We start from the raw sequence: 25,697 nt of genomic DNA on the forward strand, positions 1-25,697 counted from the left end.
GAAGCAGAGTGGGAACAAATGAAGACTGAGTACAAAGTTCCCACAGCAGGGCAGTTCCAAGTAAGGCTCAGTCAGTCCAATGGGGAGTCAGTCTGTCTCACTCCCTCTACCCTTCCCTTCCTCACTCCCTCTCTGTCTCTTACTTGGAATCTGCATTTAGAAGTTTAGATTGCTTATGACCTCAGGGACAGGGCATCGCTATTACTAAAGCCATTATGAAGTACAGAAGCACCCTGTTTCACGAATCATCACAAAGAGAATAAATGCCCCATTCTACCATATGCCTCAATCTTGAATCTTAGGAACTCACAGAAGGTTGACTGAACCACTAACATTTATTGAGGGATGATAGGCACCTTGTTCTCTCCTAAGTCCTGTGGGAATTAACCCATTCAGTTCTTACAATAATCCCTCCAGGTAAGAGTTAACTTATCTCCATTTAAAGTTGAAGAAATTGAAGCCCAGGCTGTTTAGTTACTTATTCGTCATCATGAAACTAGTAAGTGGCAGAAGACATTGAAAAGTAGCCCATGCTGGTAACAACTAGAAATAATACTAACCTAGGAAACCTGGCCAGACATGATGTATGTTGCAGAGGGAGCTGTACACCAAAATGGCCTCCGTCCTGTTCTTCTTCCACACTTCAGACCTCTTACTAAGATATGGCTTTCTCAGCCACCCTGCCCCTCACATGGCTTTATGGGTAGTATTTGTCAATACTCTAGGCTGAGAAGGGATGTGTGCCACTGTGGACCACCACCTATAAGAAGAGGGTACAGGCTCCCCATGTGCCCTTTCTTCTTCTCTAGACTAGAGCCCATGTGACCTTGTGACCTCGGAAACCACATGTTGCCAAGAGCAGAACTACCATTAGCTGAGGTCTTTGAATGCTTTTGTGAAACAAAATCTGCTATTGACTATGAACCTTTGACTTTTGACCTTACTGTGTTTAAGTCATTATTTTAACCACTTAATTAGGGAATCTGAGTGTGATAGCAGTTATCCTTCCCTCCCTAAGAAGATGAGGAGTTATCGTCCTGGAGGGGCATGAAGTAACTGGCTTCAAGTCACAGCAATAGTGACAACAGAGGGAGGAATCAAATCCTGACCAGGCGATCAGTGAGAAGAAGAACACCAAGAGAGAAGGGAGCCTCAGAAACCTTGGCAAAGTCCCCCACCCCAGTCTGGCTGTGGTCTCTCGGAGCTACTTCAGGCAGTGGGACCCAGAAGCCCTTGTGTCAAAAGACTCAGAGTCAAGTGTGGATGCATAGTACGGGTCCATCCAAACTGAAGCAGGACCTGGGTACCACTGAAACATGTGAGGCTTGGGAAGTTGGCATAAGACGGGCAGGCACCATAAGCCATCGTGTTACAGGACACATTGTCAAGGCTCTTCTAAGTGGGAGAGTCTCCTACCCCAGGGAAGTGGGAGAAATATAAGATTCAAAGGAAAAGTCTATATAGCCTGAGCCTCTTTTAACTGGCATGAAGAAAAGGGCCATAGTTGATGATATGCAGTGATTCCCCAGTGCACTGTACGGTCCCCAAACTCACTTCAAACCCATACACAGAGGCAATCAGGGGGGAAACAAAACACAACAAAACTAGATATTCTCTCTCTGTTCACTGACTAGTGTCTGGTTAAAGGGCACTAAAATGCTGAAAGCCCTCACATTACCTGAAGGCAGTCAATGCCTTGTGGATAACACATCTTTAAAATACTGGACACCTCTGACCATAAGTCTCCCTCAGGCTTCTATGCCTGTTATCCCCATCTTTCATCCATGGCCCCAAGGAAACTCCCTGAAGCATGCAGAATGATCTTTTAACACTTGGAAATGACAAGGCCTTTCTGTGCTAAGGCCTCAGAGGTCTAAACCTGTCCCTATCATGGCTCCTATTCCAACACAGCAACTCCAGGGTAGGGTAAGGATGATACAATATGTTTTTTCCTGGGGACAAAGGGTACTAACTTTCCAAAAGTACACTGCCTACTCAGGGTACATTGTGCATTCTAAAAACATTTAAGTGCTCTTCTGCCTTCATGAAGAAGGTAAAAAGCAAGAAAGTGGATTAAATGGACAAACAACAGCCTACTTCAGATTTGGATATTACATTGTCTTCAGTGAAGTGTTTCTAATGTTCTTAAAGCTTGCAAATAATGAAAAGGGTATCCCGCCCATTGAAATCCAAGTAAATATGCTGTAATTGGTTTAGAGTGCCTTTAATACTAGTGTTCTCATGTTTTAAAACTCTTTTTTCCAAGTTTCAATAACATGTTCTTGAAAGATACACTCTCTAAGTAATTCTTTGTCCTCAGGAAGACACTCAAATCACTTTTCTAAACTGATGGTCTGGCATCCTTCCAGAACTGATTTAGAAGTTATGGCTCACACCCCATGTCTGAGTCTTCTAACCTTGGCACATTCCTAAGTCCCATGAATAGGGTTGGCAGTTGGGAAGGAGGGCTATAAAAAGAGAGAGAGCTGCATGCATCTAGCTCTGTTTAGCAAATTTTGCTTTCATGAAAATCCTAGAGAGTCAAGAAGACACTGCCAAGATACCTACAAGATCTCAGAAACCTGTTGGACCATTCCATATGCCAGATAACACTAAAAATAATTTAAATTTCTATAGGAGCTTTGCAGTTTGCAAACACTTTTATATTCATTGTCTCATCTGATCAATATAATAATCATGGAAAATAGGCAGAGCAAATATTATTAATCCTATTTGATAAAGATACTGAGGCCCAGGGGGAGTTATGTTCAAGGTCACTCAGCTGAAATTTAGTCTTTAGGCAGTGAGTTCTCTTTCCACTATACCACTCTGCCTCCTCAGAAGCCAGTCTGGATTATGAGGTTTCAGAAGCAGTTTCCAATCTGCTTCTGATGATGACTAGACTGCTCACAGCACTGTCATACCAGGCCAAAGAGGAAAGATCACGGTTACTATGAGGAATGCCACTTCCATGCAGAATTCAAATAGGCATTGGTGGAGGTATCAAAACAGGAAAAAGCCCCTTTATTACAGCATCTTAAAACTTCAGCACAAGCACTCATCATTTTCACTAATGTGCAATTTCTCTCAAAGCTCTTTGGAATTAGGGGTTTGCTTTGCCTACTGTGAGAAAGGCATCCACCAAGCTAAATTGGGCCCTCAGGCATGCACCCAGCTTTCTCAGGAGCCAATACTGTTTAGATGGAGTCCTTCCATGCACATCTCCCAGGACGGTTTTAGACAGCCTATGAGTATACTTTATTTCCTTTAAAACAAGTAACCTAGAAAATGAAATAACACATATTAGATTAAGCTCTGTCCCATTTGGCTAATTCAGAAGTTAATGGAAGGTCTCTTTCGGTCATTGGTATTGGCAGAGACACATTTAGTGAAACTCTCGTGGGAACCTCACACAGGTACAGTAGCAGCTCTTACCCATAAATTAAGAATGTCACTTAAAGGCAGGTTTTTCCTCTCAATGAGGGTCCCATTCAGGTTTCTTTTGATAAAGGCCCTCCTTGCCAAACTCCCCCCAAAATACAAAGACTCAGAGACATGAGAGTGGGGGAGGAAAGGATAGAGAGGGAGACAGAGAGGGCTAGAGAGAGGCAGAAGGAAAAAGAGACGGAAGTAGAGATGAAGGGGAGGAGGAGGGGAGGCAGAGGGAAATAGATCTTTGAAATGGGTATGACACCAGTGGGAAGTGAAGAAGGAACCAGATCACTAACAAATATAATGGAGGTGCCCACCCCGCATGAGGTTTATGGCAATTAACAATTACTTTGACCTCTTTGAGCTTCATGCAGTGCCTCCCATATGGACTGTTTATATTTCAGATTTAATACAGAACACTGATTTATAATTGTTCTGTTAAATAAACATTGACTTTAAAAATAGTAGAAGCAACAAAAAGTAAAGCTTGACGGCTTCATGACTTTAACCCCAGTCCCTGTACTGAAGCAAATATATGCAGAATCGAATCATTTCCTGAAGAAATATTCTGATTGTTTCTGTGATCTTCAGTTCGGTCACAGAGTTGATGAAGCTAATCTACCTGCCTGCCACTTTTCCAAGACTGAGTCCTCTTCTGATAAAGAATAAAAAATGCAAGGACCTCCTCACTTCCTTCTGAAATGCACACTGAGCCTACCCACCACACCATGATGAGAAGACCATTCATATTATGAACCGTTGAATCGTTTTGTCTCATTTTTTTTTTATCTATATTTACAAGAGGAAGAGGTCTATAGATTTTTTTATTGTATTATGTTACTACCTTTCTCTATTTTTGGTATCAGAGTAATGCTAATATCATAAAATTTGGTAGTTTTTGATGTTTTTCTACATTTAGTAATAATTTAAAATCAATAGGCCTTTGAAGTTCCCAGGATTTGTTTTAGTACTAATACTTTAAAAACATTAATCATGGGGCACCTAGGTGGCTCAGTCAGTTAAGCGTCCGACTTCATCTCAGGTCATGATCTCACAGTTTGTGGGTTCGAGCCCCATGTCGGGCTCTGTGCTGACAGCTAGCTCAGAGCCTGCAGCCTGTTTCAGATTCTGTACCTCCCTCTCTCTCTGACCCTCCCTTGCTCACTCTCTCTATCAGAAATAAGTAAAACATTAAAAGATAAAATAAAAGTAAATAAATAATAAATACATTAATCACTGTTTAAGATTGTATCTAGCTGGTTAGTTACTTAGTTTCATTTTTGGCTACTATTTTAATTTTTCCAATTATTCCTCAACACTTTTGGTAATTTATATTTTTCCAAAGTACTTTCATTTCACTGAGATTTTCAACCCTATTAGAACATAACTTCACACAACTCTTATGATTTTTATTGTCCCTGAATCCATACTAAAATCCATGCTCCCATTTCTAATTTTGTTTGTGTCTCCCTCTTTTATTAAAACTGACCAGATTTTATCCATTAATAAAAGCCATTCATAAAATAAATTAATAAATAATATACTCTTACATTATATAGTATATGTTAAGTGTAATTTTAATTTATATGACAAATATAAACATTATATTGTTATATAAATAAAATAGTTTTTGTTAATACCTAGAGATGATTAATCCCTTCTACTATTTTTAGATTATTGATTCTTTTACTATTATTATCTTTGTTACTTATTTCCTCATAGTTTTATATTTATTTAATTTCTAGAGGTTTTCTTTTATTTAATTCATAATTATCCTGAATTTCCCCCAAGGAAATAAAATACTTAAGGCTATTACTTCACCTCTGAGTATAGTTTTGGCTGACTCTTACAAGTTTCAGTTTGTAGCATTCCTCATATTTATTGTTTACTGAAGCATACACAATTTTATTGTTCAGGTCTTTTGAGCCATAAGTTAATTGTCTAAAATATGGAAGTAACCTTTTAAAACACTGTATAGTAGCCAGATGAGAAAAGAACTATTTATTCCTAATAGCATTTATTCCATCTAAGAGGAAAATACTTTTTTTTAACCATTATCTGTTATTTATTAGCATCTCAGTTTTTAGTCAGGAAGTTCTCAGTTTTATCTACATGTACATTGACATATTAAACTGCTTTGATTTCCTGAGAGCTTGGGACTCAGATTTAGAGTATAGAAATTAAGAAACCAAGGATTTCTAAAAGAATTTTCTCTGTATAATGATTTTACTAAAACTATCAATAAAAATAAGAAAAAATGGACCAACAATTTTCACTTTTTCTTGCAGTTGAGAAGGGTGAGGTTGTTGTAAATAGAGGAAGGTAGAGAAGAGCAACAGAATAACATGAAAAGTAAAAAAAAAAGGTCTTTTTCACCTGTGGGTAAGTATACCCAAGTGATACAACATAGATTCAAAATGAGTTCTTAAAAAATGTTATTTCCTACGTGTTTTTCTTTTTTATTTTCCCTCTTTTCTTTTAATTTCTATCTTCCTTCCTTTTCCTTCCTTCACCCCTCCTTCCCTTCTTCAATAGTATTCAGAAACCGCTTTCAATGATGAGGGCTGAATGCTTTATTGGATTTGGGGTCTGATTTATGTAAAATAATCAGCTACGTACATCCACTTTGCACTCACAATCTTCTACTATTCTAGTCATCAGAAATATTCTCCAACATTCTGTAGATGGAATGGAATCCCCCCCCCTTCTCTCAACATAAATTCTTTGCCTTAACTTCACAGTCATAATCCAATGGGAAGCAGGTTATCTTCCTCCCAACCCCACTTGGGAGTGATTATAATAAAATATCAAAAGTTAATAGAAAACATTGAAACCGCTTAAATATCTTGGAAGGAATATGAAACCCAAAATTAGCAAAAGTAAATGGCATAATTGTAGCATGCCAGGAATCAAATGCCTCTTAGGCACAAAGTAACTGTGGAGGAACAGAACACCAGTGTAAGCAAAGCATAATGTTGGGTGACAAGCAAGAAGGTGATCATATAGCTGCTTTAAACCCATGACTCTACTACTGGCTGGCACCTAGCAGGGAAGCCTTGGGGGACAGGATGACCCTTAATTTTATAAATTTAGACTATGAACTTTAGAGAGATAAAATGACTTTTTCAAAAGAGTAGTGATTTGTGTCTAGGTCTTCAGATTACAAACAGCCCTACCACATCACAGCTGCGCCTGCTGCCTTTTTATAATCTGCCCCACCAGAAAATATCTATTTCCCACCCCTTTGTGCAGATGCACTTCTCTGTCTAGACCTTTGTTCTAACTACTACAGACTCTGGAATGTTCTCTCTCCCCACTTTGTGCCATGTGTCTAAATTCCATGTGTTCTTCAGGGAGCAGGTCAAGTCTCATCTTTGCCACATTTCTTTGCATTTGATTTCAAATGCCTCTAAACTTCCTCACTGTGGCACTGACATGACAATAAACTACACATTTGGCTTATGATTGTAACTAGCTTGAAGGGAGGTGCTGTAGGGTTCTTACAGAGCATGGATACAGTGGGCCAATGGAATAGTATACCACAAATCTCAGATTTTAGTTATTGAAGAGCAACTGGTAAAGAGTAAAGAGGACATTGAAAATGAGAGGAACCAAGAAGCCAATGACTACAATCTGTCAACTAAGCCCATCATGTAGGAATGCCAAGGAAACTGTTCAGGGGCAAATATTCCAAGGCACAAATTTCCCTTAAGAATGCACATCCATGGGGTACCTGGCTGGCTCAGTCAGTAGGGCATGCAACTCCTGATCTCGGGGTTGTGAGTTCGAGCCCCAAGTTGGGTGTAGAGATTACTTAAAAATAAACCTTTACAAGGGGCACTTGGCTGACTCTTCATTTTGTCTCAGATCATGATCTCACAGTTCCTGGGGTGGAGCCTCGTGTAGGGTTTTGTGCTGAGAGCACAGAGCCTGCTGCTTGAGATTCTTTCTCACTCTTTCTCTCTGTCCCTCCCTTGTTTGCATTTTTCTCTCTCTCTCACTCCTTCTCTCTGTCTCCTTCTCTCTCAAAATCAACAAACATTAAGAAAATAAAAATAAAACTGTATAAAAATGAATACATTTCCAATAAATTATTCCCTCTTTAAAACTCCAATACTAACAGTTGTATCTTTATCTTATAAAAATGCATTACTTAATATCAACAAAAATGTCCCTAAATGATTATTCCCAAGTATCTAATAGCTTCCCAAGAATTAGCTGGATTTTAAGGGTTTAGCCTTAATTTTTTTATTAGGATCTGAAACTTTCTTTCAGATCCTTTTTTTTTTTCCATTGCACTCTAAATTTTCCAATTTCATGGCCATATGTAATCAATATTTTAGTAATGTCTGAGGAACTGCATTATTTTTCCAACTTTCTCCTATGGGACAATCATAGTATCTCTTGTACATAATACCCAGTAGTTAACATGGATTATTGAGGTTATTTCCTTACTTGCTAAATAAAAGAGAAATAATTTTTCCTTGATTTTTTAAAAATTGCAATTGCCACATAGGCATGACCAAGTATGTCAGAAATTTACACAACACTAAGAGAGCCCATCCTGTGTTTGCTCCCCAGGCCAGCCCCATCATTATTCTATTGTTATACGAAACACATTTGTTTTGAGTAATTTCTGACATCTTTTTAGTTTGTATTGTTCTTCCATAGAAGCATATTATCTGAAGCTTACAATCTGTATGTGCCACAATGTTTAATTTTTTTCTAAATTTCCCCTCATCCTCTTTGTCAGTACCTATTTTTAAAAGTCATTATTGCCTTCCAGTTGTCCAAATTTTCTTCTCATTTTTCTCTTAAAAACTGACTTAAAGCAGGAGGTCAATATCTCAGACATCATTAATTTCACACCCTCCTCTTCTCATTTATTCACTGGTCTTTTTTCTCTTGAGGATCACTTTTTTTCCTTGATACATTTATAAAAGACTTCCATACTCCATCCAACCTCTTTTACTAGCAATATCTCATTTCCCACTTTTGCACGCCTTATCTTTCTTTGCTAACTTTAAGTTGTCCTGTCTATTTTTATATAGTTCTTGCCTTCTTCACTCCCAGGGCAACATAAGGATTTTGAGCAGCCACTGGTGATGACAAACTCCATTTTTACTAGAATTCTGGAGGGAGAGAGTGCCTGCAGCCATGTGCTCTAATCAGTTCTCTCACTGCAATAGTGCAAAGGAGGTCTGTTTTTGCACTTAGACTATATTGTCTTAGGTTACTTCACACCTATCTACTATTATGAATGTTAATAATCTCACTGTATCATACATACTAGATTTCCTCCCAGTGTGTTTTTCAACTCAGAATAGTACCTTGTAGTGCTGTTATCAATGATCACATTTCTAAATAGGCAGTGGAGAGAATGGAAATGATTTACTCCATAAGGGTGAGGTCATTTGCATACTGCTAAGGGATTTGCATGCTGGCACATCCTGAAACTGTGTTTCAAAGGCTTCCCCACATTTCTCCTTTTATAACAAGGTGTAGCTTATTTTCCTCACTAAAAACTGTCCTTTATTTTCCTCTCTCATGCCATTCTCTCCCACTAGAGGATAATACACACTAACACAAGCATGACATTGCAAGGTACTCTCTATCTTCTGAGCTAATGTTCTCCTTGGCATAATTCATCATTCCCTCTGATGTTTCAGGGCTGGTGACAATGGTGACTCCCTTAATATCTGAATGAAGTCCTTCATAAATATTTTGCCGAGTGATTGATATCTCAGCTAGTTATTTTTTTCTCACACCTCTTCCCCTCCATATAAAACAGATGGGATTCCACCATCAGAAGCAGATGTTGTGGAAACAGTATCAGGAGCCTAGAAGCCCTGTTCTAGCCCCCACTCTTCCATTAACTAACTCTGAGATCTCCATGAGTCACTTAACCTCTCTGGGCCTCCATTTCTATGTCTGTAAATTGAAGCTGAAAATGTCTTCTTCAGAGGTTTACCAGAGTGATCAGAAAAGATACATACACAAAAGTGCTTTCTAATATAAAGGACTTGAATACTGCGATTCTTGATACCTCAGCCAAATCAGGTAACTTTTCAAAATCGGATGAAATACAGACTATTTTTTGTTCCACCCAACCCCCTTATTAGCCTTTCACAACAATAAACAAACATACTTCTAGGAAGGTCAGTTACATTTTGAGAAATTACTAATGGTGAACCATCAGACACTGAACACAAGGATAATTTTAACCACTCCCACCTCCCTCCCCATCCATGTATCATTAGCAACCACATTCTCTACCTTTGTTTATATAACTTAGGAGGGACCCTGCAGGGAGAAGCAAGGCTCTTGTTTGCTTTTTGACTGAGCCTCATTCATTGAAGTAAGGTGTCAGGGCTGCCTGTGGATCTGGAAAGCATTTTGGAAGTAAGAAGCAGACAAATGTAAATCTTTTAAACCCCTATGATAAGCAAACTCTCCTCAGTTCAACATATAAATATAAACATTAAATCAAATCAGATGCTTATACATTTTTTAAACCCATCATAAAACATTTTGTTTTGACAGCTTGGTAATGTAAAGTAAAAACACCGACAGCCAAAAGAATCAGCATCTTTGCCTGCCTACTACCTGAAAGTCTTTCCTGTATATAAATAGAATTAAAAAAAAAGGAAAAAAAAAGTATGTTTATGTAAAGGGAAACACTGATTTACTAGAACTGATTGCTTCATAGTCTAATTACTTTTCAACTGGCTGTTCCAAATTAAGATGTCATTGATGGCTTTTGGTGATATATTTCATTTTAAGCAAATTTATTCTATAATAGAGTACATCATAATGGAAAGCAGAGTTCCTACTCTTCCCTCCTCTTTGTAGCCTGATATCTTGACAAGTAAATTAAATTTAGCAGTTAAAATGCTTCCATTAGTAATTTTATTAAGTTAATTAAAGAATCTCTCTTTCTGAATTTTAACTACCTTCCTTTCAGAACAATGTTGATTTCTTTTTTCCTTTTTTTTTTTTTTTTTTTAATTTGATGTATTTGGGGACTGTGATATATTCTAGGACCAGTCAACAAGTCTATCAGTATTACATTTCTGTGGGCAAGATTCTAACAACAACAACAAAAACATCTAGTATAAAGAAAAAAAAATAGCTCAAAAGTCTTTGAAAGGTGTTGTCTATTTCATATCACAGAAGAACTAGGGTTTTAGTATCTTTTTAAAAAGGAAGAAGAGGAGGAGGAGGGTTAAAAAAAAAAAAAAAGAAAGAAAGAAAGGAAAAGGAAAATACACTTTCGTGGCTACCTACGTTCCTGGGGAGGAGGAGCACGACTGTCCCCATGGGTATAGAGTAAACCATAAATACTTCCGGTATAGAAGAGAGAAGAACTACATCTCATTTCTTCCTATTCAGTAAGGGTACAAGTGGTACAGGTATACAAGTGTACACATTGGTAAAACACATGTTAAATGAAATCTTGAGCCCTCTCAAGGATAGGACATTTTATTTATTTATTTAAGACTTTTTTTCAGATATTTATTTCTTTTAATATTTATTTTTGAGAGACAGCAGGTGGAGGAGGGACAGAGAGAGAGGGACAGAGTATCCAAAGCAGACTCTGCGCTAATAGCAGCGAGCCCGATACAGGGCCTGAACTCACAAACTGCAGGATCTTGACCTGAGCGAAAGTCGGACACTCAACTGACTGAGCCACCCAGGCACTCTCAAGGATGGGGCACTTTAAAAGAAGTCAAATATTTCTAAGAGATATAAGGTGCAACAGTTGTCTCATTGACCATTACCTGCTTATTGTGGTTCGTGCTTTTCACCAACGAATTACAGAAAGTATTTTTAGAACCAGAAAGGAGCACTGAGAAACTTTTTATCTTAACCTTCCATGTGAAAGATAAGGAAACTGAAGACAAGGAATTAATACCACCACCACCCTGAGAATAATAACAACAACTATAATAACAGGGCTTATATTTATTGAACTCAGCACTGTGAAGCTTCACATACATTATGTCATTAAAAAGCCCAATGAGGGAGATTCTACTAATGCCCCAGCATTACAGATATGGGAAATAATGCCTAACGAAGATTAAGTAACTTGTGCAAAATCTGTTTGACTCCAAAGTCCTGTGTTCACAACTAGTGCAGCATTACCTTGGATGACTCACTGGGGTTCAATCACCCACTTAATGGTCCCACCAGTACTAGAGTTCAGGCCACCTTCTCAAATTTGCTCTTTCCAAACTCGGCCATATGAAGAAAACTGGTAACCTCGCACTTACACTGAGGCATGGGCACCGAGAAGACACTATGATTTATTTTAAAAGAAATCCCATTGCCAAGGTGCTCAGTGGAATATTTCTCAGTGAAATGAGGGCTGCAGCCATGTGTTCAGACCCAAAGAGACATTTTATGTAAAATTTGGGGATACCACCCTTTACTCATTCATGAAGATCCAAGAATGCAGTCCACAGCAATTACTATTAACATTTCATACTTTCTCTCGTTTTCTAATACCCTGAGCCTATCAAATAGTGCACTCTGGGAGCTCACTTACTCACTGTTCATTCTCCATTATTCCTTTCAAAAATCACTTTCACCAACTCCTCAAATCCTTATGTTACATCCTTGCTCAGTATGGTCTTTCACATGCCCACCTCAGGTACCCTCACCCAAGGCCTGCCCTTTGGTTATGGGGGACTGAATGTCCTTTCTTCCAACATCAAGATAAACAACCTTTAAGAGCTTTATTGCCCTACACCCCTGAGTTGCTACCTTGTCATCCTGGAGATAGGTTTTCAAGATGTGCTTTCAAGATGAAGCACAAGAAATTGGTAAACATCTCTGAGAGTATTTTTTTTTTGTGGAGAATGTTTCCTATACTAAGCATACCGCTTCTCTAAAATGATGCCCTTAGAAAGAATCTAGCATTGTGCAATATTTCTATAATTAATAGCTAGACAGACAGACCCAGAAAAAAAGGCAACTAGATTATCCGGTACACTTTTTAAATTAGAAATGATCCATGCTGTTCTGACCCTTAACTGAGGAAGAATGCAACCTTTAGCCTAGAAGCATAATTGGTATACCAATGACCAGATAACAATTGTGTTTTTATTAGAAATTTACCTCTTACCTCCTTGATTTCTTGCCATCCACACTGCATCTATTCTTTGGTGAGGATCTTTTTCAATTATTTTGAAGATCTTCTCATTTTTTATATGGCATTCAAGTCCAGTAGTGAAATCTGTTTCATATTTGTAATCGGTTTTTAGCACTGGAAGAAGCCCAAATTGGTAAGTCCTTGAGAGTGAAACAGAAAAAACAAAACAAAACAGAATTTAGTTATGCAACCTGAGAATATAAAAGATGAGGGAAGGTCTCTCTCTGACCCTCCCCTGTTCATGCTGTCTCTCTCTCTCAGAAATAAATAAAAAGCATTAAAAATTTAAAAAAGGGATGAGGGAAGATAACTCAAAGGGAAAGAACTTATAAAAATAAATATTACATCCTCTCCTTTAACCCCAGTCATTTTGGCCCAGCTTTTAACCTGAGGAATGACCAATTAAATGTGTAGAACCAAAAGAGAGTCATTGGGACTGTGAAATTATGTGGCAAATCCTCATTATTTGTCACATGCAAGGAAGAATGTGTGATTTTAAAATAAAATACCAGAGAAAGATGTAACGAATTTGATGCAATAGATACAGTTGGCCCCAGTTGTGAAAGATTTGATAAGCTTCTTCTTACTTGTCCTTCACCCTGGAGGCTTCTGAAGAGGCCTGAATATCTGGCTTAAAGTGAGTGATGCTACTTGAAATGAAAAGCAGGGAGATTGCAAATCACTCTTCTGCACAAGCTTGGAATAAGCTATGGCATGGCTGATGGACAGATTCAGGTATTTAAGTGAGTGTGATTTCTAAGCAACAATTTCTAAACCCTACATTGTTGTTGACCTCCATCATGCGATTGGGCATGTTTACAAAGGCACATGCAGTGGAATAAAATGCACTGGGAAAAATGCTGAAGTCATTTTCCAACACCATGGCAGTATTACTGCAAAATGAAGCCAGATTATCCTGATAGGCAATAGACACCAGATTTACATCCTTCTTCTGCTTAATGGTTGAGTCCAGCAGAGAACCCCTCTTTCTCTGGAGTCCAGACATGGGTCTGGGTGCAGGAGGTAGTCAAATGTATATACTTAAGTAAGGCTAAGAACTAAAAAAGCAGGTGGAGATACAGTACAAGACTATACTTTCACATTTTCCATTTCTTCCTCTCTTTCTTTTCTTCTTAAAGGCAAATTTCATAAATGTAAAAATTACCCACAAACAAGTTTTTTTTTTCCTTTGTGATTTGATTGGTCAGAAATCAAAATCAAAGTACCCAAACAGCAGCCTTTCAAATCAAACAGAATTAACTGTACCTTGAAATATATGGTCTACAATTGTATGTTCAATTAAATAGCTAAAAGCAATTTGTAAAGGTTGAAAACCTCAATTGCACACTGAAGCTACATAGGTCTGTTCAGATTTCCTGCTTATTCACAAAGGCCCAAGATAAGTTACTTCTCCAAACATTAAAAGCAGAAATTTTCATTGTCTAGTAGGTACTCCTAAAAAGCTTTATTGTCAGTTAGATCAAATATTTGCATTGAACTTTTTCTGGAACCTTGTCAAAGAGAAAAACAAAACACTTATAAAGAACAAAGACCATTTTTCATGATCACCAGAACACTGGCTGTCTGATCCAGACCTACTTTGTCCCTGTTGCCCATCGGAATAATTTCTGTGGACCTTCCGAGGCTGGTTGATGCTATATCCATTTGAACCATTGATGAGAAAACAGTTGATAAGAGCCATTAGTTAGAGCACAGCAATCTACAATTATAGCCATTCTAACTGCTTACAACCTAGTGGTGAAAGTTTTCACATTCCACTTACACACATCTATCAGACTATAAGATACTCCAAGGCAGAGATCATCTTATTCATCTTTAAATCACTACAACATCTGCCGTAATATTGGATATATTGATCTCAAATGGTAAAATAACAGAATGAATGAATGAAACAGAAAATTATTTAAATATAGGCAATGATTAGTTGTGCCATAGTTGCACTATACTGAGAACTGTCTGGAAGAGTTTTCAGAGAGAGACAGAAAAAGCTTGGCTGACTATTCTTGGAGAACACGTTGACTGTTTGTTGGATGGAGACAGTTCACCAAGAAAGCAGATTTTGACCCTTCAAGAACTTGAATGTGATGATGAGTTTATGACAGTTCTAAAAGCCAACATACGGTCGGTGGCCAGATTGTGGTTCTGGACTGAGAGGCTTCCATTTGGAAGGCAGACAAGCATTTGAATTATGGGTCTAATGAAAGTGTCAATAGCAATCCTGTTACTGGAGGAGCTGTAAAACCCTGCTTAATGAACTAGGCAGGGACACAAAAACACAATGGTCTAAAATGTACTATATGAGAAAATGATAATTAGCCCAGATTTCATGTACAAGATAAAATGCATAGGGATGATATTACCACCGAGCAATATTATAGCCCTTCAGGGGACTGTTTTGTTAACAGGGTTTGGCTCAGCCTTTTCAATCCTCCTTGTATGAGTGGAGATGTACTACACAATCATGAGCTGTGAGTTGGGGAAAGAATGTCAGATGGTAAAATTCCTATCATAGGTGCTGACAAACGCTAATGATAATAAAAAGGGTTATGGCCTCATTAAGGGTTCATTGTTATTTCGGAGGCTTATGCAATATATGATGATAAGCCAAATGACCTCCTGCACAAGAAAAATCAGGGTGAAAGAGAAAGTCATTCTCTGATCTTGAAATTTACTTTTCTAGACCACCAAACATCAGCCAGAAAACTAAGATAAGATGAAACCACACCTATAATGAATAGGTGGGCAACAGCCTCTTACTTTCACTGTTAACAGTGAGAAAGTCACTGAGGCAGCCCTGAATACAAAAGAGAACTCTGAACTTGCAGTGCAGGCTTTAGCCTGCACTAACTCTTGAGTTCGAACTTTCTCATCTCTTAAAAAAAGGGGGTTAAAGTGGCACTTCAATTCTAACTTTGAATGGCTTACAGATCATCTGAGGATTCTGTTAAAATATATGTTCTGATTTTGTTGCATTCTTAATAAACTCCCAAGTTCTGCTGATGTTGTTGGCCTATGGACTGCAATTTGAGGAAGAGGTGACTGGACATTATTTCTCAAGTTGCAAGTTCTATGAATCTACCAAAGTCAATGATAACCTGTTGGCTATTTGTTGCTGCAGGTGGAGGGAGATGGATAATTACTGAGTTTTTGGCATTACCAATGCAGTTTTTTTTTAATTTATCCATATTTTAAATAAATAAGCTGCTCTAACCTAGTTAAAAATTGAATGAATATCTGTCCTTTAAAAAGATAAACAGGTCAGGAATCTTTGGCAGAGGACCATTAATAGTGTTAAGTTAGTTAAATATTGCTTTTCAATCAATTGTTTTATGATCAAATGGATTGCATGTGGAAATAAAAAATCAGAAAACTGCGAATTATGAGTTAAAATGTTGAATCCATACCTAATAAAATAAGAGCAAAAAGGCTCAAATGATTTTAAAGTAAGACATAGTGACTATGCACAAAAAAATTAGCCATAGGATGAAATGTATGGTATGGCTTATACGTGGCACAAACAGTATCCTAGATGTTTAGCCTGTTGATTTAGAAGCTATAGTTCACAGGGTTCTCTCCATAGATACTCTTTTCCCCCTTTCCCCAAGCTGAATTTTTAAGACAGCACAGGTATACAGGAGAGGCAGGGAGGGAGGAGTATGGTATGAATCCATGGTTTTAAAAAAGTATTTCCCAAATCTGCAGACAGGGATTTTGTATTTAACATTTTCTTGATCACATTAAGCACAATACCTGGCACATAACAGGAGATCAACTAATGTTTGTTAAAAGGAATGAACTGAATCCGATGAACATTTGACAAAGCTGAAAGACTGAAATTAGGTGAAAGTTCTCAGGGTCTTCAACAGTTAACTGGTTAAGAGTTTGGTGGGGGGGGGCGGAAGTTGGGGCAATCTATCTTTGGTAAAAACAATAATAATAATAAAAACAAGAAAGTTATTTCTCTTCCTCCTCTCTTTAAAGAAGAAGCTTTGTCTAGAGAAGAAATCAATGAATTCATCTTTGAGTAAGATTTAATGAGCTCATATTATGTGCTTTATGCTTCATATGAACTATCTTTTTTTTTTTTTTTAACCTCTTCCAACAACCCTATGAATCAATTATTATTATCATCTCAGGTGCCCCAACTCATAAATGGCAGAACTAGGGGTTTCATCCAAGTGCATCAGACTTAGCAGTCTGCATTTTTCACATAAGCTGTAATAGAGTTGAGGTGGGGAGGAAGAGGAACAAGATATTTTTTAAAGCAAGAAAAAAAATGATATATTTTCTCAAGCCAGATTATGGAGACTATCAATTATAAAGAAATCAAGAGAAGAGGGAACTCGCCCAGGAACTGGGTCAATGTTAGTTGGAAACGGGCCCAGAGTTCATTCATTCACAATATATTTATATGGCCCACATAGAAAGTTGGATAGACAATAGATTGATGAGGTGAAAAGATGAAGGTTCTTAAAGAACGATGACACTGATCAGTTTCTGTTTTTGAAAATAATGGGTCAGAAGGACTTTGTAATGCAGGCCAGGAAAAAGCAACATATAGGAAACTGTTTGGTTTCATCTTCAGCATATATTGGGCACCCAAAATAGATTACTGCCAATAGAACGGGTAAAGGGGAGTGTGTGTTGCTAAGATAACCTAAAGGCAAACTGTGAATAAGCTAAAACCTCCAGCCAGACAAAAGCCTATTTGTAAATTACTCCACTTAATTTCCCAGGTCATGATTGCCTCTCTCTGCAAAGCGGTTTATGACATTCTCAATTAAGAGTTTGCTATAAAAATGAATGAATGAAGTATTTCAAAACTGCTATGAGATATTAAAGATGAGTCACTTTTAAAAAGTGGTTTTGTTTCCTGTGTTCTGGATAATGCATTTGAGAATGTAGTTTCCAGCCTCACCCATCACCCCATTGTGAAATCAAATTGAATGACTCTCGGCTCTTAGAATGATCGCTCATTCAAATGCATTCAATAAATAAAGCCCAAACACAATGAGGCACTTTTCACAGAGCATCCCAGAGAGCTAGGGCCTGGTCTCTCTCACTGTATGAAGCTGAGATTAAAGTAAATAAAGCATTCACTCACACTGACTGCATAATACATAGTGACTTATTGTTCACTAAGCTCTTACATATACATTATCTCATTTGATCCTCACAACAACCCCATCATAAAGATGCTGTTAGTTTATTATCCCCATTTAACAGATGTAGAATCTAGAGCTCAGAGTGGTCAGTGTTTTGCCCAAAGTCACACAGCAATCTGAGGGATACTCTAAATCTTTTCATCTTCTTCTCTCACCCCCAAAAGGAAACTTGTCTAAAGTACAAAATAATATAATTAATAGAACCATTACAGACACTGGGCAGAATATTTAAATCATTCAGATGTGTCTCTGGTGATTTTGTAAATACTGAGGAATTCATTTTCCACCTCCTGCAATTCTGTGAAGTTTACCCTGAACCAAAGGTCATCCAGATATGATCCCTGCTCAGAGTTATGGAAATATATGCAGTCTAAAAGAATATGGACCAAGTGAGAAGTAAAAATATCAATGTAACTCCCAGTGTCATTTACTCTTGCTGCCCCAAATCCTTTTGGAAATTAGGCAGATTATAAATCAGATAAAAATATAAAAATGTAAACTCTTATCCTAAATGCAATTATATCAGGAAGGTCATGAGTGCTGTAGATTGGCAAGCTAGTAAAACAAGACTGAAATAGGTTTGTATGGTGGGCAAACAAGAGAGAAATAGAGAAGTTTTCTTTTTGAAAAACTTTTCAATTTACATCTACAGAATATACTAAAAATTATCTAAAAGGCAATATGGGGGTACCTGGGTGGTGCAGTCAGTTAAGCGTCCAACCCTTGATTTTAGCTCAGGTTGTGATCTCACAGTAGTGAGATCTAGCCCTGCATTGGGCTCCATGATGAGCTCAGAGACTGCTTAAGATTCTCTTTTCCTCTCTCCCTCTGCCTCTTCCCTATCCATTTTCTCTCCTTTCTCTCAATCAATCAATCAATCAATCAGTCAAACAATGGCAATTTAAAGTCCATTTTCCCCAATTCAACATCTTTTCAGCTTCTAGTTGTACTGGGACAAATTAGGAAACAGGTGATGACCTCTTTTAAGAGCCAATCTGCAATCAGAGTTGTGCAGAGGAGCAACTAGAAGTCTTGTTAATGAAGGGGTTAACGGTATCAGGGATAGCTTCCTTTTTTCACATCGACTTGCAAATACCATTTCTAAATCAATCAGTGACAGCTCTCTCCTTCATTTAGACCCTCCTTTGCTTCTATCTTCATTTTGGCTGTAGGGTCATGTACATAGCACAGATCTTTCCAGAGGCTACAGATCTACTACACTGTCTGGGCTCCCACAACCACACCCACTGTTCAGAGACTTTGCTGGTTCTAAGGGCCCTTATCCTCAAAATTTCTAATTCATTTCTCTCCAGAATTACAATGTTTCTATTAGCCAATATGTAACTGTGAATAGCTACATAGCATATAAAAAACAAACAAATTTCTTTATTGTAGACTCTTCTATTTTGTGAGTCATGGAATTGAGGGAGTCATAATTATGCCAATTAGTATCTGAAGCACTACCTTCTTGCATGTGCTTCCAAAAACAAATCCATATTATCCAATCATCCAAAGACCCCAAAGGGTCTTTCCAATTGTCCAAAGACCCTAAAGGGTCTTTATCCTTCTGTACTACAAACAAGAGATGGAAGTCATGATTCCAAAGTTTATTCTTCAGAGGGTAAGGTGAGTCAGGGGGTACCTGGGTGGCTCAGTCGATTAAGCATTGCACTGGACTCTTGATTTTGGCTCAGGTCATGATCTCATGGTTCGTGGAATCAAGTCCTGTTTCGTGCTGTGTGCTGACAACAGATGAGCCTCATTGGGATTCTCTCTTCCCCCTCTGTCTCTGCCCCTCCCCTGCCTGTGCTCTTTCTATCAAGATAAATAAATAAGCCTAGGAAAGAAAAGGTAAGGTGACCCAGAACCAAGGTTAAATTACAGGTGTGATTAAGTATCAGGAAATATAGTTCTATCAATATTTCTCCACACCTTTAGACTTGGTTTAAAAAATAAAAACAAAAATAATATTGTTTATGACCCAGACATTATAATTACTTTGCAATGAAAGCCATGTTGACATCTTTAAGCTATTTTAAGTGTTATGATCAGTGGCTTCAGGAATGAGGTTTTATTTAGATAACACAAGACCTTTGTTGTTGACTGATACCTGGCTTGATGCCTTTATACATCTAAATAATTAGGAAAAAAATACATTTAAATGAGAAGCAGATGCAACTTCCAGATTTCTATTTTCACTGTGCAAAATAAATAGAAGCTTTCATCTCTGCATTTATTCTTTGGACATGCTGCATACCACATGAATCATTATTTAAAACATAGGGCATTCCTTTCACAGTGGTGGAGGAAATGGGGGTCTTCTGGAGTACTCATTCCTTCAAATCACTTTCTGCTCTAAGAAAACTAAACAGGATCATTCATTCTCTATTACTACTTCCTATGCTTCCATGCCTGATACTAAGCAAGTAGATCCAAACAGAATGGAGAGGGCTGGTGCTGAATTTAAGAACAGCAGGTCCTGCTGGTGACCTGTGGCTGGTAACTGACAACAGACAATGAACATACTGCAAATGCTCAATGTTCATCTTATCAGATGCAAAACCAGTGAAGAAGAAACTGTACCCAGGCAAAGAAAAATAAAAAAACAGGACATCACAGGGTACCTTTGAGAATGGAGAGTCATTTTCTTGAGCTTCTTTATCTGTTGCTATGTCAACACTCTAGCAGGTAGATTATATTTTCGGTTTCTCCTCTCAGCTAGGAAGTTACACACTAGGTTCCTGAGACAATTTTAAATGCCCGAGATGTTTGGATGGAGGAGCTACATAAACACAGGGCAAAGGCCTGTACAACTTCAAAGAAAAGCATGGAATCCAGACTCCAAACTGGTGGTCTGGGCTGATAGCTACAATGAGGCAAGCCAAAGTGGCTACCAACCCCAATGGGAACAGATAGCCAGTGAAACTCTAATGTAATTTACTGAAATCACTTGTTTACTTGTGCTCTCTCACCATGACTCATGCCCCACCATTCATCCTTTAAGGCTGTTTCTCTTGCTTACCATTTTCCCCCAGGTCTAGCACAGTGCCCAGCTCATGTGAGTTATCAATCAATCAATCAATCAATCATTTGTGGACTGACACTATGAATGGATGTAATTTAAATGTTTATTCACTGCTCTGAAATAAATACCATACTTTATGAATTGCATGAATATACAAAATAAAAATGGTAGTTGCTACTTAGGAATCACTTAGCATGCATCAAGCATTGTGGTCAGAGTTTTACTTGCATTATATTAATTTTAACACTCAAATTGATAATAGAAAGTAAGTACTATTCTCTCCATTTTATATATAACACACCAGAGGTTCAGACAGGTGAACTGACTTGCCCAAGACCCAACAAGTGAGTGGCAAAACTTTTAGTCTGCCTTACTCCATAACCCTTACATCTTCTGCAATGCTGTCTGCTGAGTTTGAAAGGTTTTGAAAGTTTGTTCTGATACAATGTTATACAAAGTTAGATATTATACAAAAAGAAAGACTTCTACCAATTAATTATCCCTTGGAATATCAGAATCAGGTTGCCCCTGCATATGCAGTGAATAAATTGTTCTTAGAATATAACCAATGATCCAAACGAACACTGTGATCCTTCCACACAGAGAAAGGGTTCAGTATTTGAATTGTGCTACTGAAATAAACCATGATGAAAAATTCATCCAGAACTTCTGATCTGAACAGACATTGAAGCAATTCTATCCCATATGTGTACATATAGATCCAAAAGAAAATAACACAATGTTAGAAAAAGAGAATATATATATATAGTATTAGTGTGACTGCTGCTGTTGCTGCTACCATTATTAATGATAATGATTATTATTTGTTATCATTACTATAGTTAAGATTTATTGGAGCTTGCTATCCTATACTCCAAGCTTTGTGATAAGTGTTTTACAGGCATTTTTTCATTTAGTCTTCAAACAACTCCCTGAGGTTAGCATAATTAGTACCCCCATTTTCCACATGAAAAACGTGAAGTTAAACAAGGTAGGTAACATATCCATGATCAAATAGCTAGTGATGGGGAATCCAGGCACAAAACCAGGTTTGTCTGGGCTCGAGCTGTGATCTTACCCAGTCCTACATGGTGTTTCATGATTTCTACACAATTATTATGACTGAGGCCTTATAATTTTAATTCTGTAAAAGCGTTACACATATCCCACTTTGGTTCTACTGCCAACATAAGCTTGGAGACAGTCAGTATGCATTGTAGGGTCTTCATTTTAATGGCGGAAAAAAACAAGTATTAAAAATCAAAGAGCTGCTCTCCCAATTACATGTGTTTTCTTTTCTCAAATTAGGACTATTGTGTTTTTACTTCTTTTTTTTAAGTATAGTACAAGGATAAGGATCTTGCTATACAAATATGTAGTAGTGTGTGCCAACAATGGGCTCATCCTAGACAAACTCAGAATGTAGTCCATGCTCTCCATTCAACTACTGGTATCGGACATGCCTTTAGAAAAAGTCTGGTATATTTTCTAGATTTCTTCTTCTACATAGACTCTGAATAAAGCAGAATTGGGGGGGCAGCATTTTGAACCCTCAGCTACTGCATCTGGATGAAATTTGAAGATACAAAGAATTTCCATTCATGGAAAATGAAATGAAGGATAAAGCTAAGTGACCTTTTGAAAACACTTTAAAATTATATTCTGTTTATTGAGTTCATGTCTTGGTCCCAGGTTCTGGATGATATTCATTTTGTACGAGTAGCTTTTCTTCTTAAATCATTGTGAAGAATATTTTAGTATATAAAAGGAAAAGATTCATTTGAATGTTTAGGGACCACATCTGCATTTAGTAACACAGAGAGACAATCCTTCCTTTGGATAGCTGTAAGAATTGGGGAAGTCATTTAAATCCTCTGAGCCTCAGTTTTCTTATCATAAAATGTAGGACTGGACCTAGCTTGCCTCAAAATTACTATGGAATTAGAAATCTATGATTCTTTCAGTCTACCTTAGATTGATCACTTACATGAGCATTTATACTGCAAATGATCACATAAGAAGTGTGGAAAGCCTCTCAATAAATTCCTAGGAAATAATTCGATAGTGTGACCAAATTATAAATAGCTCTAGTTATCTAACACATATAAGAAGGTAACAAGATTTTTCAACTTGGTGCAGCAGTGATGATTATCTCAGCCTTTTTAGGTTTTTCTCATTGTCCTGAAACATAGGTATCAAAGAAATGGGGAGTAGAAATTCTGCGTATTTACTCCTGATACTGATAACATCCTTATTTGACATTCTACAATAACAACATCTCCAGCAGCAACTAAGATATGCATGTTTCAGAACTGGGAAACTTTTAAAATCCCCCTATAAGCAATGCAGCCACAGAAGACTCTTAATAATTGATTATAATTGATTTTAACCTTGTCCTAACCTGGGCAAAATGGCAAAGCCAATCATCTTTGTCCAGATGGGGTATGAGAAAAGAGCCCCCAGTCCACATCTTTAAAAGCTCCAGACATGAGCAGAAGATAAAATATTTAGTCTGCCAAAGCCTTGACCTCCCAATTCCAGCCAGTTTTGAACTTGAATTGATTTCCGACAAGGCATCTGGGAGATGATTACAACAAAATGCACTAAAGCTGGGCAGCCTTTATTTTAACATCCCAGCAGCTTAACCTGTTAATAACAGCAATTGTTTTAGATACAATACCAATTTCTGTAACCGACGCAAGAAATGGATAACAGCAGCACAGTCTCCCAGGCAGTGCAACAACAACAAAAAAAAGCACAGCCAGTCACAGGAGGTGCTGGCAGTATTTTTCAAAGAAACCTCAGTTTTCAGGGACCTAGACACCATCAGAGACCCAATTCTATAGCCTTAAAAAAAAAAAAAAAAANATCAGTGTAAGCTAGGCAAAGCAATCTGGAATCACATCTGTGTCCCGCTGATGAAAGCTAAGCTGTCCTGGGCAAGTCACTTCACATCTATATGCCTAATTTGCTTTGTTTGAAATAGTGCTGCCCAATAAAGACATAATGTGAACAATGAATATGAACCCAAATGTTATTTTAAATTGTCTAGTGGCCACAGTCAAAAAAAATTTTAATGAAAAATAAATTTTAATATTAAAAAAATTAAGATTTTATTTTTAAGTAATCTCTACACCCAGTATGAAGCTCCAAACTACAACCCTGAGATCAGGAGTCACATGGTCCATCAACTGAGCCACCAGACATCACTTTAAATATCTTTTTAAATATAGTATGTGTAAAATGCATATTTTACATTAATTTTTAGATTAAGTCTTCACAATCCGATGTATATATTATACTTATGGCACTGTTCAATTCAGATTAGCCACATTCCAATTATTCAATAGCCACATGTAGCTACTGGTTACCATATTAGATAGCACAAGGTTGAAAAATGAACAGGTTGAACTAATCATCTTGAGAAATAACATCATCTAAATATTATTTCTGCTGCTCTTCATTTTAAATCAGCTACAGATTGAAAATATAGATGTGACCTGTGGGTGGGTGAGAACAGGATGTTAGAGTGACAGCAACTGTGGCCATGATGTTGAGCTTGGCAAAATGTAAGGTCTGAGCTGATGTGAGGACATGGCCTTAACCCCATCCCTGATCTTATTCCAGTTAGTTGTAAGTGGTGTAGAGTCAGTGGACAGAGTGAGTGGGTGCAAATTTTTATGACATAGCCCAGCACATTCTATTAAATGAAATGATAATCCTCACCACTCACTGACCACTATTTATGTACCACTCATGCCACATATACAAAATCACTTAAACATCTCAGCTCTTTAAGGTGGTAATTATTAACCTTATTCAGCAGGTGGCGGACTCAGCCTCAAAAAGACTAATTAGTCTGCCCAATGTCAGACTCCTAGAAAGTACAGAGTATGGATTTGAACACAGATGTTCCAGACCTCAAGACCAGGCTCTTGACCACCAGGATATACTGATTTACAAGTAAGTAACAGTTTTGATTTTCTACCTCACTCCTATGAAGGTTTCCCAGATTGTAGAGATAAGAGGAGGCTAGAAAGGTTAAAGATTATTGCTTTCACTTGTTAATGACTAAAAAAGTCAGAAACAGTACAGCAGATGATAGCATTCTAATAAACATATACTTCCCCCTCCCAGTCAACCATACTGGTAAAATGGAAACAAGAAGGAAGAGAGGAGAGATAGAAATAAGGAAGGAAGGGAGGGTGGAAGGAAGGAGGGAAGGAAAGAAAGAGGTAAAAAGGAAAGATCCACCAAATACTGAGGCATTTCAACAGAGCCTCAAGGCTCTGGTCAGAGAACCAGGGCAGCATTTTCCCTCTCTTAAACATATCCATGACTCAAACTCAGACCACAATATACAAATTATACCTTTTGGCAAATAAATACATCATATCTGGTAATATGTGGAGGAAGCCTTCTTCACACACTGAGTATGCTTATTCTCAAAGACTCACACTCAAATATAGACTCCTCCTATCACCTTGTCATCAAACCATACTGTTAAGTGGAAAAAATTTAAGTGCCTAGATTTTTATATATTTTCAGCAATTTTACATAACATCATATTAATCATTTGACAGTTCTTTCTACACTAGGGAAAATGGTCCGGCATGGGAAATAAGGCTGTATGGAGGTATTTCTATTACATTATGTGATGTTTTTCTTTTATGATTTCTAAGGGTACAGACATAGGTCAAATAAGTAATTTGGGAGGAAACAGTTTCTTGTGAAAACTTCATGCAGGATTGTGTGTTAACTAGATTTAAAACTAACTCTCCTACAGAGATATCTGGAAAGGGCCCAGTGGCCAATCTGTAGACAGCTCCCTGCAGCTGAGCCATCACATGTCCATCACTTACAAGCTAATCTAGAATCACAAAGTCTTAACCACCCTTAT

The 25,697-nt window shown here is 37.6% G+C and overlaps 1 protein-coding gene across 1 annotated transcript in view; it reads right to left on the bottom strand.

Annotated features, from left to right (window-relative positions):
• LOC144233372 (uncharacterized) overlaps window positions 1-25,697 on the bottom strand; it is a 460,671-nt gene that overhangs the window by 174,345 nt on the left and 260,629 nt on the right. Inside the window, exon 4 of the mRNA XM_077766213.1 lies at window positions 12,560-12,726. Within this exon, the coding sequence (XP_077622339.1) occupies window positions 12,560-12,726 (167 nt within the window). The remainder of the gene's footprint in view (window positions 1-12,559; window positions 12,727-25,697) is intronic.

This window comes from Crocuta crocuta, unplaced genomic scaffold (genome assembly GCF_008692635.1).
Source record: "Crocuta crocuta isolate KB4526 unplaced genomic scaffold, BGI_CrCroc_1.0 scaffold113, whole genome shotgun sequence".
Classification (NCBI taxonomy): Eukaryota; Metazoa; Chordata; class Mammalia; order Carnivora; family Hyaenidae; genus Crocuta; species Crocuta crocuta.